The sequence below is a fragment of the Leptopilina boulardi genome, unplaced genomic scaffold (assembly GCF_019393585.1).
Source record: "Leptopilina boulardi isolate dan_hultmark-lab unplaced genomic scaffold, ZJU_Lbou_2.1 LbouV2_305, whole genome shotgun sequence".
NCBI classification, from domain to species: domain Eukaryota; kingdom Metazoa; phylum Arthropoda; class Insecta; order Hymenoptera; family Figitidae; genus Leptopilina; species Leptopilina boulardi.
In genome coordinates this window covers 2,421,847-2,440,408 of record NW_026137869.1, presented here as the reverse complement: position 1 = coordinate 2,440,408, position 18,562 = coordinate 2,421,847, and the positions used below count along the sequence as shown (strand labels likewise).

Sequence of the window (18,562 nt, the reverse complement as noted above, 5' to 3'; positions counted from 1 at the left end):
TAAAATTTTACTTGTGCTAAATAAAATTTTTATTTGTGCTAAATAAAATTCTACTTGTGCTAAATAAATTATTTGAGGAAAATAAATTTTTATTTGAGCCAAATAAAATTTTACTTGTGCTAAATAAAATTTTACTTGCACTAAATAAAATTTTTATTTGTACTAAATAAATTATTTGAGCAAAATAAATTATTTGAGCCAAATAAAATTTTACTTGTGCTAAATAAAATTTTTAATTGTACTAAATAAATTATTTGAGCAAAATAAATTTTTATTTGAGCCAAATAAAATTTTACTTGTGCTAAATAAAATTCTACTTGTGCTAAATAGAATTTTACTTGCACTAAATAAAATTTTTATTTGTACTAAAAAATTATTTGAGCAAAATAAATTTTTATTTGAGCCAAATAAAATTTTACTTGTGCTAAATAAAATTCTACTTGTACTAAATAAAATTCTACTTGTGCTAAATAAAATTTTACTTGCACTAAATAAAATTTTTATTTGTACTAAACAAATTATTTGAGCAAAATAAATTTTTATTTGAGCCAAATAAAATTTTACTTGTGCTAAATAAAATTCTACTTGTGCTAAATAAAATTCTACTTGCACTAAATAAAAATTTTTTTTTAAATTTAAAATAAAAAATTCCGAAACAAATATATATTTTACTATTTGTATAATAATATAATATTTATAAATATATTACACAAAATATTGTATATAATAACGCATAAAAATACCAAAAAAAAATTTTTTAATAATTAAAATCCTCCACAAAAAAATTTGCGCGCGTAAATATTGTACAACAGAAAAAAAAATTAATTAGCAAAAACAGAAATGCAATCAACGCGGCATTCCTCGATATTTTTTTTTTTTTTTAAACTAAATTTAAATTTCCCTTTTAAATAATAATTTTATGATAACTTTCGACTCTGTATTCAAAGAGAAATATGAGATTAGGAAATGGGTGTTACCATATAGACAGGAGGCAAAGGATTAACCTAAGTCACGAGTGGTTGCTTCGGCTAATTATTCGCCTTTAAGCAATAAGAAAATTTTACAATATTTTAATTGATGGTAGTTAAAAAAAAAAGGGGGAAAAAAAAAAATTCCCCCGTCTCACAGGTAAATTGTTTTCATCAACGTTAACCGTAACGCGAATTTCATGTCGACACAAAGTATTGATTTTGTATTATTATAGATTTTTTTTTTTCACGTTACACATATAATTATGTCCATTACATTCACACACCTAGTTTTGAAAATGAAAAATCAATATCCAAGTTACAATCGATAAAAATTAGCTAATAAATTATGAATTACAACCTAATAAAATTAAAAATATTTGAAATTAAATTAAAATTAATTTGAAATTAAATTAAAATTAATTTAAAATTAAATTAATTTCGAATTTAAAAAATAGACTAATAAAAATTCAATACTTGTAAAAATACAAGAATTTATTTTTCTATATAAAAAAATATTGAAACAAAGAAACAGTGAAGGTCAAAAATGCCTGTTAATTGTAAAAGAATGGAGAAAAAAAAATATATATCCACTTTGAATTGAAACGTAAAGAGGAATTCATGTCAATTCACTTAAATATTCCAAGAATATAAACAATTGTCTATAGTAATTTTTCTAAACCGCATTTAACTTCACATGATTAATAAGTAAATGTCAGAATGTCATGTCGAAAAAATGATTGGCATTCGAATAATTTCTCTCCACTGAAGGATATTATAATTAATATGAAAATAAAGTCGAATTTTCTCATTAGAAAAAGTGATGTAAGAAAAAATATACGAAAAATTGATTGAAATCAAATAATGAAAAATTATTTAAAATAAATAAAAAATAAAATAAAATTAATCACAAAAATAAAAATTGGGAGAAATAATTCATTCATACGGCACTGACGTGAGTGGAACTTGGCGCGAAACTGCGCACAACTTTTGCCGACAAACTAAGTTCACGGATTAAAAGGGCGTAGGCGCTTTCACTCAAACTTTACTTTAATATTCCATATATACAAACAACAAAATATATAAAACTTTGCCTTTGATGAAAAGAACTTTGTAAAAAAAATTATTTAAATAATAATAATAAGAAAATATTCTTTGGTAATTAGTTTTTAAAGAAAAAATAATTCCTTTAATAAAGTAAATCCCCGATGAAATCAGATTTAATTAAATAAAAAAATAAAATATATTTTTTTTTATATATAAATAATTTGAAAGATAAATTATTGAATATGAAAAATATTGAAACAACAAATTTTATAATAAATGCAAAAAAAAAAAAAATAATAGAATTTTTTCTTAATCTTCTGTTAGATTAACCAACAAGAATCAAAATTACGAAAGTAAGACACATACGAAGACAAAGGAAGGAGAGAGAAAACTATTTTTACTTTGAATTATTTTCGTCCGTCTCCTCTGCTATGCATTTTTCGCCCACGACAAATAATCCTGAGATAAAAAAAAAAAGATATCCTAAAACTATTTTCGCTAGATAAAAAAAAAGAATTGAATTTTTTTTTCCAAAAATAGTATATCAAATTAATTTTATAAATAAATATTTTGCAATACAAATGAAAATCGATTCAACTCGAAAACAGTCTAAGGAAAGTTTAAAAAAAAAAAAAAAAAATTCTATCACTCATAAAAATAATCCTCTGTAAAATGTGATTAATCGTGGAGTGGAAAATTGCGAGGCGAGACCACAGTCAAACACACATGTGGTTATATATCAAATATTTCACGACTTCAAGGAAACGGAAAATCGCAAATACAATTGATCGTTGTCTATTATCAGATAGAGAACTGATCGTAAAACAATAATACCCACTTTCATATCTTATTAAAATCAATAAAAAAAATTCTGTCACAATATTTTCCGGTAAATATTTATTATATTTAAAAAAAAAACTGATAATTATTAATAGCAACCACTTAAATTATAATTTTATAATATACATTGACGACGATGACCCCATTGAACTTAACAACATGGAGAATAGTAATTCTCATATCAAGATTGATTGTAATGTAATTGTAATTGACAGGCAGATCATTAATCACAATTCACTGTACTATATCAATCGATTATATATATTATATATACGATTCCGCGCTATTAAACGATCAAAAAAATATCTTTTGGTTTTTTTTTAAATTTAATATTCCGAAAATATTTATAGAAACCCTTTAATTAATTTTCTATTAATGAATCAATACAATAATTAAAAGTATAAAAATAATCCATGATAAAAAAAAAAAAAATTGATTACAAATTAATTTGTGTAAATGACTATACAAATTATTGAACAATTGACAGAGTTAATCAGACATAATTAATTGTATCAATTTTTAGATCGAAAATCTTGATAAAAACTTTTTACACTTGAGTTGGTTTAAATAAAAAATCACTTGTCTCGTTATTTGTTAATTTTGCTCTTTTCCATATACCAAAATGATTTAATGAACAGGTACGAGAATATTCGTGTCAATGAACTGCAAAAGTCAAGATATATATAATAATTTTCTTTAAATTTTAGATTTAAATATTCGACTTTTTTTTTTAACTATTTATAATATTTTGATTAATTTAATATTAAATTTAAAAAAATTTTTTGAATTAGTACAAATTTTTAATTAATTTAAAAAAAGTGAATAAGTTGAAATTAAAAAAAAAAATTTTAATTCAAATTTAGAATTATATTTAATACACGAGAAAAAATATTTACCTGAAACAGCGAAAGGTTTCGCTATTCTAGTGAAAGATTTCGCTAAAATAACGAAAGATATAACTGAAACAAGCAAAGCAGCAAAACATTTTGCTATTTCAGGTAATTTTTTTTTCGTGTATTAAATATATATTTAATATTATAATATTTCTTCAAAGGGAAAAAGAATCACACTGAAACTAATTTGATTCAAAAATTCGTTTACTTGACTCAAATAAATATTTATTTTTATTAAATAATTATTATTTGCATCAAATTATGAATCAATTAAAGGGATTTTTTTTTATTTTAAATACACAGAGAAATTTTTTATTTATATCAGGGTGTCTACTAAAAATCTGAATTAAAATTCCAGGACTTTTCCAGGACAAATTTTTTTATTTTTCCAGGACATTAAATTGGATAACTTTAAGGAATAATAAAATTTTTAGTTTAACTATTGTTTTTAGAAATTATTAAAAAATTAATTAATTAAGTAAATTTTCATTTTAATTACTTAATGAATTTTTTTTAACTTGATTGACAAAATTAGAAATTTTTGAAAATTTAAAAGCAAAATATAAAAAATTCAAGGACAAAAATTAAAATTCCAGGACTTTTAAGGACATTCCAGGACATTTTTTCAAATTCCAGGTCATTTCCAGGACTTTCAGGACTAGTAGACACCCTGTTATTGCATTTTATTTAAGGCAAAATTTATTTGAATCAAATAAAAATATATTTACATCCAGAGAAATGATTTATTTGAACCAAATAAAATATATATTTGAGTTAAATAAACGTATATTTGTCTCAGCAAAAACTAGACTTTTTAATTATTGTTTTAAATAAAAATTTTATTCAACATAAATAATATATTTGAGCAAAATAAAATTTTATTTAAACCAAATAAAATTTTAATTAAACCAAATAAAATTTTAATTAAACCAAATAAAATTTATTTCAAACAAATAAAAAGTCTATAGTTGGTGTTGAGACAAATATAATTTTTTTTCTCTGGTTGTATGTCTCAGAGCCTACACCCAGAGAAATATACATGTTTTATTTGAATCAATTATAATATATAATTCAGTTAAATAAATAAATATTTATCTCAGTGCCTACTGTATTTTATTTATTTGATGTAAATAAATATTTTATTCGTCATAAATAAATTGTTTATTTAAATTAAATAAGATTTTATTTGCAACCGTCACAAAATAAATATTTATTTATTTCAAAAAATAAAAAAAAATTATATAATTTTCTAAATAAAAAAAAAAAAATGAATTTTTCGAAAAACGTCAATCTATATAAAACGTATACGCATTGAAAGAAATAGCATTGCAATGAGATATTTTCGTATCGCAAAAGTTGAAAGTGAATGATCCATGGAAACTTTTACTAAGTAAGTTCTTTTTTAGTGTCCTTCCCCCCTTTCGAACCCTCGACCTCGAGGTCGATCGCGTCCCACGTGGTTTCCGGAACATAGTCGCGAATGCCAGGGCTCTCTCAACTCTCGTGCGACTGCGCCATAACGGCGCTTATTTGTGGTCGGAAACACGTGGGAACTTGGTTGAGGATCGGCACGTTGCGTCCCGTGGGAATCCATATAGTTTATATATATATATATGTATAAGTTGAGACGCGAACGACGACGACACAAAGGCGATCTTCCCTTCGCCCGACCCGATAAATCCCACCCACTGAGACAAACCAGCCTTTCCGTATCCTTGGTAAATTGTACAGGTGATGTTATATATAGCTAAATTCTTTTGGCATTGTTCAACAACGCACTATACAACTATTTTCAAGCCTTTAAATCATATCAAGAAATTAAAATAAATTCTACTCTCTTTCTCTCTCTTTCTCTCTTAGATCGTAAAGTATAAATTTTATTTTGAATTCAAATAAATTTTATTTGTCACAATAATTATTTTTATTTGAAACAAATAAATAATTTATAATTTATTTTTATTTGAAATAAAATATATATATAAAGGGACCTTACGATAAAATAAATTTTAGGTTATGTTTAGTGATAGTTTGACTTTAATTAAATTTTTAATTATGAAACTAGAAAAAAGATTTCTTTGACAAATTTTTCTTTTAATACAAAAAAAATTTGTTTCAAATACAAATTATCTTTAATTCCAAAAAAAAATTATAGCTTCGTTTTAAAGAAATTTTTTATTTGATTCAAACAAATATGTTCACAGAAAATTATAAGGTATTAAAATAAGCTGCAACGCTTATTATTTTAATCCAATTTTGCTTATTTTAATACCAAAATGGATTAAAAGAAGCAAAATTGGATTAAAATAAACAAAATTGGATTAAAATAATAAGCGTTGCAGCTTATTTTAATGCCTTTTAATTTTCTGTGTTTCTTTGACCCTACACCCTGAAAAATGGTATATTTGTCTCAGAGACAAATAAATATTTATTTGATTTAAAAAACAAAAAAAAAAATTTTACTTACTCCAAATAAATAGGCTAGTAGATTGTGAGACAAATACACGTTTTTTTTTTAACTCAAATATATTATATTTGGTTCAAATAAAACATTTTTCTGGATGTATAAATCAATGTTAAATTTCATTTTTTTTTTTTTGATTTAATGCACAAATTTCTTTGAAACTAAAGAACTTTTTTTGTTTCAAAGAAAATTTTATTTTCGAATCAAAGAAAACAAAAATTGGTTTCTTTAAATCAAATAAATCTTTTCTCTGGGTACACAGAAAATTAAAAGGCATTAAAATAAGCTGCAACGCTTCTTATTTTAATCCAATTTTGCTTATTTTAATCCATTTTGGTATTAAAATAAGCAAAATTGGATTAAAATAAGAAGCGTTGCAGCTTATTTTAATGCCTTTTATTTTTCTGTGTATGTAAAAAAAAATTTATTGAATATGCGTTTTGATTTAAATATCAGTGAACATAATTTTTTTTTAATCAATGATAATTTGTTTGCAACAAATAAATTTTCTTTGCACTGAAAAAAAGGTTTGGTATTGACAACCAAACGTTTGGTTTGGTATTTAAGCAACCAAAATTTTTTTATTGAATCAACAAAATTTTGGTTGTCCTAATTAAACTTTAGTTATAGGACAACAAAAATCCTTTTTTTCTTATTTTGGTTGTGTCAAACAAATTTTGGTTGAGACAATTAAAATTTTGTCGATTCAACAAAAAAAATGTTGGTTCCTTAAATACCAACCAAACGTTTGGTTGTCAATACCAAACCCTTTTTTCAGTGTGTACACTCAGAGAAATGGTATATTTGTCTCCGAGCCTACTAACTCATGTATTTGTTGCAAATATATTTCATTTCATTGAAATAAAAAATTTACTTGAGCCAAAGAAAAATTTACTTCTGACAAATAAAATTTTTATTTACGCCAAATAAATAAGTTAGTAGGCTCTGAGACAAATATACGTTTATTTAACTCAAATATATTTTATTTGGTTCAAATAAATCATTTCTCTGAGTGTACCAAATAAAAATTTGTCAAAGAAATTGATTTGTTTGAATCAAAGAATTTTTGTTTTCTGATTCGAATTTGAAATTTTTACTGGATGAACCTAGTGAACTTGGGATTATTTTATATATATATATATATATATATATATATATATATATATATATATATATTTGATTGAATTGGTAACCAATAATAAATGTGAAACAGCTTCCGAGAAATATCTATGGTGTTTGGGTGCGTATCATGTGTAATCAAATTGGTTGTAACGGCAGAAGGCAAATGAAGGGTTTCAAGCCGCGTCTGAAGGTGAATCTAATTTGAAAGCAATGATTGGTTGCTGAGTGTATGTGTGTCCGCAGGTTCTGCTAATCAGAATTCGGTTTCCTTTGTACCAAAAAAAAAAGAAAAGAAATTACTATCTTTCTGACAAATTTAAGACAAATCAATTTATAAATCATTATTCGTAAATACAATGTGAAAATTTTCCATTTAAATATTTATTTAAGAGAAATTTTTTTTTCAGACACATCAAATTTAATTGAAATAAAATTTATTTGAATCAAATAAAAATATATTTGCCAAAGAGCCTAATAACTTTTTATTTGTTTTAAATAAAAACTCGAGAAATTGAATTTATTTGAACTGAACAATTTTTTAATTAAACTGAATAAAATTTGTATTTGAACTGAAAAACCCTTTTTTTATGAATCAAAATAAATATTTATTTACCTTTTGAGAATAAATATAAATTTTTTTCTTTCAATGTATACCTTTAAACATTGCAACATATTATGCAGTGTAAAGAAAAATAATTCCCACCTGATATTTATATAAAAAAACTGAATTTTTCTAAAAAAAAAAAGAAATAAAAAAAATACAGCAAAAAGTGTAACAAATTTAATCGATATTGCCTCTGATATTATTCTCTTGACGTCAATCATTTGTCAATGAACAACTCTTTATTCCGCATTGAGAATAATTATCAAAGATTTATGTAGATTTTATTATCAGAAAAACAAATAATTGTGGAATTAAAAAGCGCACTCACGACTATTTTGCTTTTTTCTTGTAATAAATGGTTATAAACATTATCAAAGTATATTCATTCATATATATATATATATATATATATATATATATATATATATATATAGTTGTGATCTATAAAGTGAATGTCAAGATGTCATACGTGTCAAGTTTCTATGTTCCTTTATAAAACTCTTTGAAAAAGATGAAAAAGAAAAATATTGTCGGATTCTGAATAAGCTGACATTTTCGGGCACACCCATTTTCATTCGTTTAGAAGATAAATATTAGAATTGAACTTTTGCTAATATTACGAAAGTGACAGTATTTTTTTTTTAAGCAGAAGAAGAATCAACCACTTTATACAAAATATAAGTTACAAAATTTTTTGGATTTATTAATTGTTAGAAAAATTTAATTAAAACAGGGTGTCTAACAAGTATTGAGAAAAAAATTCCCTGACTTTTCCATGACTTCTCCCTGACATTTTTTGATTTTTCCCTGACTTTTTAATAACCTTATTACTGCTTTCTTTGGACAAAAATATGGTTACTGACATATTTAACAATAAATTAATTTCTAATAGTAGTAACAAATGGTAATAAAAACCATTCAAGTTTTTTTAGATTAAAAAATTTTTAAATTCACAAAAAATTTTAATTTTTGTAGAAATTTACAGAAATTTCCCTAACTTTGAATGAAATTTTCTGAAATTCCCTGACTTTTCCCTGACATTTCCCTGATCAACAAAATTCCCTGATGTTTCCCTGACTTTTCCTGATCGTTAGACACCCTGAAATGGTAATAAAAACCATTCAAGTTTTTTTAGATTAAAAAATTTTTAAATTCACAAAAAATTTTAATTTTTATAGAAATTTACAGAAATTTCCCTGACTTTGAATGACATTTTTTAAAAATTCCCTGACTTTTCCCTGCTCTCTAAATCTGAATCAGTTATATTTCACTGATTAACAGTATAAATCTACCAATTGCCATAGCGAGAATTGAGCAACTGATAATTAGTAGAAATTTATTAATTGCCATAGCGAGAATTAAGCAACTGATAATTAGTAGAAATTTACTGATTCAATTAGTAAAATATCAATTACTGATTGAATATCAGTAATATGAACATATGTCAGCGGCCGCAAAATCTACTGATTTAACAGTTAATTTTAAAGGTTATGTTATATACAAATTACTGATTTACATAAGTTATTTTCTATTGCGCTTATATATACACTAATTATATTAGTAAATTTCAAAAAAAAAAATAACTGAAACTTCAGTTAAAATGAAAAGTACTGATTGAATTAGTAAAATTTCTACTGATTCAAATTTAGAGAGTGACCAACAAAATTCCTTGACTTTTCCTGACCGTTAGACACCCTGTTAAAAACCTAATTGAAATTAAAATAATTATAATTATAAAAGTATTCTTTTCCAATCAATCGACTTTAAAAAACGAAGGTCAAAACCTCAAGAATAAGAGGATGAAAAAAAATTGCAAATGTCGCGAAAAAAGCAATGAATTTTATGAAGAGTGCAAACCAATAAATAACAGTTTTTTTTACCGCAAGTTTAGTTTCGACTTCCGGTACCAGGGATAAGAATCTCAGCGTTGAAAAATCGATAGCTATCGATTTACTTGAATCGTCAAGGAGCGTGAGTTGAAGGCGAAAAATAATAATAATAATAATAATAATAATAATAACAAGAAGAAGAAAGAAAGAAAGAAAGAAGAAGAAGAAGCGCGCAGCAATCGATGAGAAGCGAGGTACATCTGAGGTGAGTTGAGGTGAGATGGAGGTGGAACCGGTGAAGATGAAGAGGAAGTGTAGGAAAAAGAGAGAGGTTGGAGGGACAAGAGAGGAGGATTCGAGGAGGCGGCCTTGAGAACACGGACCACAGAGAGACCCGCGAAGCGACCGACCAACTCCAACACGAACATCACAAGTGGTTCTCCTTTCTCTATGTATATATATATATATATATATATATATATATTGATTTTCTTCAAATATTATCAATCCAAATAATTTCCATAATACTTGTGATGATAATACTCCTTTTTTTTCCCCTCCAACCACCGCGTTAAATAAACAAGATAAGCGCGGTCAATGACAATTCAATTATTTATCAAAATCACGTAAACTCACAATATATCGTCTTATCGTAAATTATATACATTATGACGACAAAACATAATAATCATATTTATTGTTGCAAAATTATGTTTTACATTGTAGTAGAAAAGAAAATAGTTTTACCATTATAAATATTATTTACACCCCCCCAAAAAAAATTGATTTATTTAAACCAAATAATATTTGAGTTAACTAAACATTTATTTGTCTCCGTTCATTTATTTGGGGTAAATATATTTATGGTAAATAAAATTTTTTATTTAAATCAAATATTTTGCGGCAATAATTAAATAAAGTGTTAAATAACAAAAGAAATAAAGGATTATTAAAATAAATTCCTTTTGACTTAATTGAGAAAAAATTGGTCCATTTGAAACCCGTTGATAATTAAATTTGCAACTCATTTTTTTTTTAGTGTATTTTTAATTTTTATTATCAAAACCGAAAATTGTCAATCCCTAATTTTTACCTCTTTATCTTCATAGTTAACTTTTTGTAGAATTCCAAAAAAAGTTTAATTTAATTTCAATTTATTTATCTTAATTCTTAATTAATTTCAGTAAATATTATTTAAAAATTAAATACAAAAATTAAAACCACTTTGTTTTTAAATAAAATATTTTTAAAAAAAATAACTACTTCCAATATTGTGAGTGAATTAAACATATTTTTGAAATCTAAATATACATTTATTGTAAAATTCAGTTTCTTATAATTAATTAACGAAGTTACGTCTACCTTTATTCAAAATTCACAAATGTCTCAATTTAACACACGTATTTTTATTTTTACTAAAAATCTAATTTTTTCTGCTAAATTGTATAACAATTTAAAAATGCAATTTAAAATTTTTAACAATTTTTTGCAACCAATAATAATTTCAAACAATACAAATTCCAAGTGGGAAAAATTAACTGATTTCATTTTCAATAACTTCAGTGGAATTTTATCAAAATGTAATTACATTTTCCACAAAAATCATTATCAATTGAAATAACATATTTAGTGAATAAAATTGAAATCAGTGGATTTCTAATTTTCGAATAGAAAAAAATTCCACTTTTATGAAAGAATAAATTCCCATAAATGAAAAAAAAAATTACTTCTATCAAAGAGAAAATATATCCAAAAAAAAAGACTATTATTTTCATCAATTATATAAACACGAAGGAAGAATCAAAGTCTTCCCACGGTTTAACGAAAAAATTTAATTTAGAGATTCCAAAATGAACGCAAGTAAATGTTTGGGAGGCAAAAAAGAAAAAATGATTGAGCACCACTGTCGCTCCCCTACTATACAACAAGAGTGCGAGAGAGCCGCAGGTAGATCGGGTGAACCCACGACTCTCTACGGAATATACAGACACTTGGCGAGGTCTACGAGGTCACGTGCTGCATTTGGACAGGGAACACTAATTTTATTATTTACAGTTTAGACGTTTGATTTATCTATCAAAAAAAAAAAAAAATTATAAAACACAAAAGAAGAAAGAAAAACAGCTACTTGATAATAAAAATTTGAATTCAATATGAAAGTTTCACATTCACAAAAGAGAGAGAAAGAAAAAAACTGATCCCAAACTCGCGAAAGTAAAAGGCAAGAAACGGTACTCAAGAAGATTATTTACATCATTTATATTTTAGTATAATTGCGAATATTTTATTTCTATATGGTGTGATCCGACAAAACTTATATAAAATATATCTATTTATTTGGAATTTATCTAATAATTTATTTCTTATCGAAACATTTTCATCTTTAAAAGTGTAATGACTAGTAATAAGGTTTAATAACTGGTGCAATTAATTTTACTTGTAATCAAACGTAATTCAAATAATAAATGTTTCGCTGACAGGTTTGCCACTGTGGTGAATTAAGTTAATTATACAGACATAGAGAAAAGTCTCAACATTCAGGGAACCTAAATCACTATTATTAATTATGGTTAAGAAATTTATCTTGTTTTATTGACTTCGAAAAGAAAAAAAAAAAAACTGTAAACCAAAAAATATTTTTGAAAAATGACAAAAAATTTCAAAAATAAGAAAGAAAATTTGTGCACCTTAATTAAAAATACAGAATTTTTCCCACGGTAGTCAATGACACTTGTAAAAGATCCAAGTAACTTGGCTCATAAAAATTTTACGATCCAACATGAATCGCGATTCGACTGTCAATAAAATGAGAATGTAAAAAAAAAATGGAAAGTAGCCTATAAGCTGATTATGTGATGCAATATTTTTTTCGAATTAAAATTGGAACATATTAAATAATTTAATTATTTAAGAATCAAGAATATTTTGATTAGAGATGATGCTGAAGTATACATTTTCAAAAACGAAAAATTAAAATAGAATTATTTTTTCATGTCAAATTTATCTCTAATTTTGATTTGCACAAACTTTCAAGAAATTATAACTTTTATAAAAAACCAGTAACCCTTGAATAATTTTAATTTTAAACCAAAGTAATAGATATTGTCCGCAATTATTTTTTCGTTTTCGTTTATAAAAACGTTGCACTCTCTAAATCTGAATACAAAGCTGAAGTACTCTCTAAATCTGAATTAGAAAAAATGTTTACTAATTTGAATTAGTAACTCACTTTTTGCTTCTGAATTAGTAAAATTTTACTAATTATTAGTAACTTTTACTAACAATTAGTAAAATTTTACTAATTTAGAAGCAAAAAGTGAGTCACTAATTCAAATTAGTAAACATTTTTACTAATTCAGATTTAGAGAGTACCTACGCAACGTTTATGATAAACGATTTTTAAAGAAATAATTTTTTAAAATGAAAAATTCTATAATTTTTTGCCTAAAAAATATTTATTGTAGTTTTCGTTAACCAACAAATTATAAAAAAAAAAAAATATTTTTTAGGCAAAAAATTATAGAATTTTTCATTTTAAAAAATTATTTCTTTAAAAATCGTTTATATAAACGTTGAGTACTTCAGCTTCGTATCTGAATTAGTAAAAATATTTACTAATTTGAATTAGTGACTCACTTTTTGCTTCTGAATGAGTAAAATTTTACTAATTATTATTAGTAACTTTTACTAACAATTAGTAAAATTTAACTAATTCTAAAGCAAAAAGTGAGTCACTAATTTAAATTAGTAAACATTTTTACTAATTCAGATTTAGAGAGCAGACTTAAGCATCATGATTAGAGTTTATTAAATTGTCAAAATAGTCCAAACATGTTCTGGATAAATTTCTTCCTTTATAATCTGTATTTTACAAGACATACATATATATACGAAATACACATCGGGCAATTTATTTCAAAATTGTAGATGTTGAGAGGTTTAAATGTTCTATGGTTAGCGGGTCTTAAAGATGAATAATAATCAAGCCAAGCCAAGTGTATAAATTTTGCAGAAAAGCCAAGACTTTAATAATTTGGAACAACGTTTGCCAAATTACACCTGTCTACTGAGACACCTGCATCGACATTTCTAGCAAAATTTAAATCGCAAAAAAGTACATACTAACAATTCCTATTTCCTGATGAAATTAAATTTCAAAAAGAAAAAAATGTATTTATTTGATTCAAATAAAGTTATACCATTATCAAATAAATATTTACAAATAATTTTTGAGTCAATTAAATTCTATTTGTTTCAATTACAGAAATTATTTCGATCCAAGTAAATATTTGATAAAATTATTTGAATCAAATAAATTTTTTTCTTAATTTTTTGAAATAATATAGAAAATTCTCGATAAAAATAAATTTATCAAATGCATTACGCATTTGTACACTATATAAACGCACGTGCGCTTTAGTATTATCTTCCAGAAATGAACTCAAGTTTCAAGCAATGACGAAGACGATACGTGAATGCTGGTTTACGTGGCAATGTTGTATATATATATTCTTTTTACCGGTAAAACTCACGCAGGAAATAAGTAGGCAGGAAGTTTAAAAAGGAAATCTAATCCAAAGAATTGTGTTTTAAAAACAGTTTAAAAAAAGAAATAAGATACTTCATTGTCATTTAAATAATAGAATTTTTCATTAAATTACTAAATTTATTCTTTTGAAAATATTAAAATTTAAAAAAATTTTAATTTTACAAAAGTAATAAAAATTACAATTTATAAAATCAATATTTTGAATCTTGTACAATTGTTCTATATATCAAAATTATTAAAAGTGTGATCAAGGTCTTTTGTAACTTCACAAAAAAAAAACAGTGATAAGATAAGACCTGTGACTTACTTCCGATATCTTGTACTAATATTGCGAATAATCTCTAATTCTCTTTATCCCGATAATAAAAAATTTTAAAAAACTATCGCAAAATAATCTTTTTGAGAAAAACTATAATTTTACTGAAAAGCGAAAAATTATTTTTAGGACAAAATTCTAATTTTTTCTCCAACAAAACTATATTCAGGAAATCAGTAAGTTATAAGTCAGTTGCGTTTTGTTGATCCCACGAGCACCTGCGTTTAAGTTCCTCCCTCCCACCTGCGTAGCACCTGAACGAAGGAAGCTTTCGAGGACTTAAGCCGCACCTGACAAATGACCTCGAAAAGTGCAAAATAGACATGGCGCGCGTTTTCTTGAAATATTGTCACTTTTTTTTTTACTAATCAAAAACCCTCAAAGAAAAAAGAAAAACAAAATCTATCGAAAAATCTATCATACACTTTGAATTGAATAAATAAAAATCAGAATAGAAATAGAAAAACTTCCCATAAAATATAATAATTTGCAAAAATCAAACTCAACCAAGAATTTCTCATACGAACGAAAGATTCTTGAAAGTGGTTCGGGATACATGAGAGGAATTCAAAAGTTTCAGGGACAACTGCTCCAACGGTCCTTGACTCGAATAACTCGAAAGGTCGTAAGATGAGTTTATCTACTTTTTCATTTTTTGGCGAACACACAACGAATCGGTTAACTTTGTCAGAAGATTCTAGAGTTTGGATACACACACATATATATGTATAGGAATCTGGTGTGCCGCATGACTATGATAACGGATTCTCAACGTATACTGTTACCATGTGTGTACAAGAAGAAGAGGCACTTCCGAACAGTTATCTTCAAATTGAGGTAACAAAACTTTTTTCAAAGATAAAAAAAAAAATAGTATAATCCCTCACGTCATAAAATATTGAAACTGATTTTAAACAGAATTTGAAGTTTAGAAATATTTATAAATCCGTAGAAATAATGTTCTTATAATAATCTTTTAAGTAAAAATGCTTGTTAATTACAATTAAGGATGTGTATTCGATTAAATACACCGAGAAAAATATATGCTATTGAATCAACAGCATTTCTGTCAAAGGCATAACAAATTATTGATTCAAAAGCATATGCTATAAAATTTGTAAAATATTTTATAGATTCTATAGTATATGCTTTTGAATCGATAATTTTTATACCTTTCGTCAGAAATGCTATGATTCAATAGCATATTTTTTCTCAGTGTGTAACTAAAATGTTCAGTAGTGAAATCTTTATCACTGTTAATTTTTCCGATTAGTTAACATTTTACTAGGTTCCGTGTAACAGATTCGGCACTCTACTACAAGAAATTACAAAATCATTGCACAACTGAAAGACAATTTCAAAATAGAATTCTGTTTTTACCATTTAGTTGAATGTAACGTACCAATTTCTGACCATACTACAAATTAATATAGATCGTATTAATTTTCGCTATTATTTGGTTTTGGAAACAATTTTGCTTTCACAACCAGTTTCTGACCAATACTGAAAATTAGTATATAAACCCCTGTTAATTTTCCGTATTCGTCAGAAACTATGGTTCTGAATGCAAAACTGTTTCCAAAACCAATACCGAAAATTAATACAATCCATACTAATTTTCAGTATGGTCAGTAACTGTTACGTTCATTCAACTAAGTAGTGCAAAATCAGAACACCATCAAAAATTTTTGGTGCATCAGATGCTCAATAGAACTATTATATGAGTTGAGGGCAATTATTATCCTAATTTAATGCGTCTGAAGCACTGCAACAAATTTTACCCTACTTGAGGGTTTTAGCATTGAACAATTTTTTTTCTGTTGTAATAATTTTTAAAAGGAAAACTCCAATAAAAACAACCATAAAAAACCAAGATCGATAATTTCGAAACTAACAAAGTATATCTAAAAATCTAACTAACAAAGTATAAAGAACAAATCTGCTAAATTTAAAGGACCGTATTAAACCTTTCACATGGTTTCCTGCATTCCATAACAGTTTGGATAGAGAAGAGAGAATGTTGAGTGGCAAAAACCACAGAGTGAGATTTACCTGTAGAATGGCGAGCCAAACGGTGTACAGTAGAATGGATCGTTGGGCATGGGCGGTTGACCTGGAATGCCAGGTCCTTGAGGATGAGGATGTGGTCCCATTGGACCAGCGGGACCAGGTGCACACATCCCGGGTCCACCTTGTGGTTGCATACCAGGTCCCATCATACCGCCTGGACCCATATGAGGACCGGGATGATGAGGTGAACTAACCATATGAGGTCCAGGATGATGTGGATGAGGTGATGGTCCACCACCACCCATATGAGGATGTGAGGCGTGAGGTGAACTACTCATCATACCATGGGGTGGCATTGAATGGGGACTTGGTGATGCACCATTGAGATGTGGTCCACTTACACCTTGATGTGGTGTTGGAGGACCACCGTGTGTTGGTGTTGTTGCTGGTTGTGGTGGTGGTAAATTTGGTGGTCCCGTTGGTCCACTGCCTAATGGTGGTAATGGCCCATTTGCCATATTATTCAATTGTGTTAGCGATGCAGCAGCTGATGCCATCGCTTGTAATGGATTTGGTGCGTTCGTGTTTACGCCGCCTGTACCACCCCCCAGGCCCAATGGGGGGGAACCGACTGGCGTTGGTCCTCCGAGGCAACGGCCCGATGTTCCGGGTCCCACTATTGAGCCTGGCGCTACCGGTGCACCGGCGTGGATTATTCCACCTGGGGGGCGTTGCGCCACCCTCACCGGCATTACTCCCCCCTCCACGACGCCACCAGTCTCTTCAAACCCCGGGCTGTCACTAAATACACTATTTTTTGTTTTTTTTGTTTTTAAATTTCAATTTTTATATTCACAAGAAAATCTTCGAACCGTTTAAGGTTCTGAAAATTAGTTTCAAGTTTTGACCACGTGGTTTTTTTTAGACGTCACTTTTTTAAACGTAGCACCACAACACTTTAACTTTGCACTATTTATTTCCAGACACAAATGGAGAAGAAAATGCCTTAAAATCTACACGAAACATTTAATGGAAGTTAGGGGAAAGAAGACTATTCTTCCGATTAGACAAATACAAGGACGGAAGAGAGGACCTTTACAATATAGGAACGTTCGTGTCTCACTCAAAGCTATTTTTAGATTAATTATCCTATATGACTGATAAATATTCTTCTTGACGATTTTCGAATATTAAGCTACAAAAAAGCTTAACATATATACTTTTTTTTACTTATTGAGTAAACCTTCTAACAAGTGTTTATTAATTCGAAGATATTGCACTTTCTTCACTGTTTATCACAATCGATTTTTCAGGTTGTAAGTAACTATTATTGAGCTTCAACTAGCAAGTAGCAACAACCAAGTCTTGAGGGCACGTGGCTGTCACGTCGTCGTTGCGACGTATCACATCTTTTGCCCATCGTCCCTACACCCTTTCTCTCTAGAACTTGCATCGATCATTTAGGAAAAAAAAAACTCCAGTCAAAAAATCATCATCATCATTAACATTCTATTTTTAATCAGTCACCGGTTGGTGCCCGACACATAATCCACATAGAACCAATCCACATGAATCCATTTTTCGACGTAAACAACATATCTCATCACTTAAATTGTGCATTTCTTTGAAAAATTCCCCAAAAAGACCAACAAAAACACGAATCAAATGATGAAAATAAAAAAAAGATTTAATTGAAAAAATTGTGAATTTAAATTTTGTTAGTTTGTGAGATGAATTTTATTTTCTTTTCAGATGAAAAAAGAAGTTTTTTTTTTGAATGACACGAGAGAAATATTAATGAACAACAACTATCACGAAGACGACTACGCTCTTCGGAAGCGGTCGCATTACTGCGGACCAACAGAGTATAGTGGCGCTACAATCGCCCCCTCTATATAACGACTCAAAAGGGGGCTGCAGGAA

At 26.9% G+C, this 18,562-nt stretch overlaps 1 protein-coding gene across 5 annotated transcripts in view; it reads right to left on the bottom strand.

The window, feature by feature from the left end:
- The window catches only part of LOC127283080 (LIM domain-binding protein 2), a 103,173-nt gene that overhangs the window by 40,449 nt on the left and 44,162 nt on the right, over positions 1-18,562 (bottom strand). For 3 of the 5 annotated variants that reach the window (XM_051307741.1, XM_051307743.1, XM_051307744.1), the window contains exon 1: positions 16,682-18,494. The exons of the other annotated variants lie outside the window; for them this stretch is intronic. In XM_051307741.1, the coding sequence (XP_051163698.1) occupies positions 16,682-17,391 (710 nt within the window). In that variant the 5' untranslated portion in view covers positions 17,392-18,494. Of the gene's footprint in view, positions 1-16,681; positions 18,495-18,562 lie in introns of those variants that run through there. 5 annotated transcript variants of the gene reach the window in all.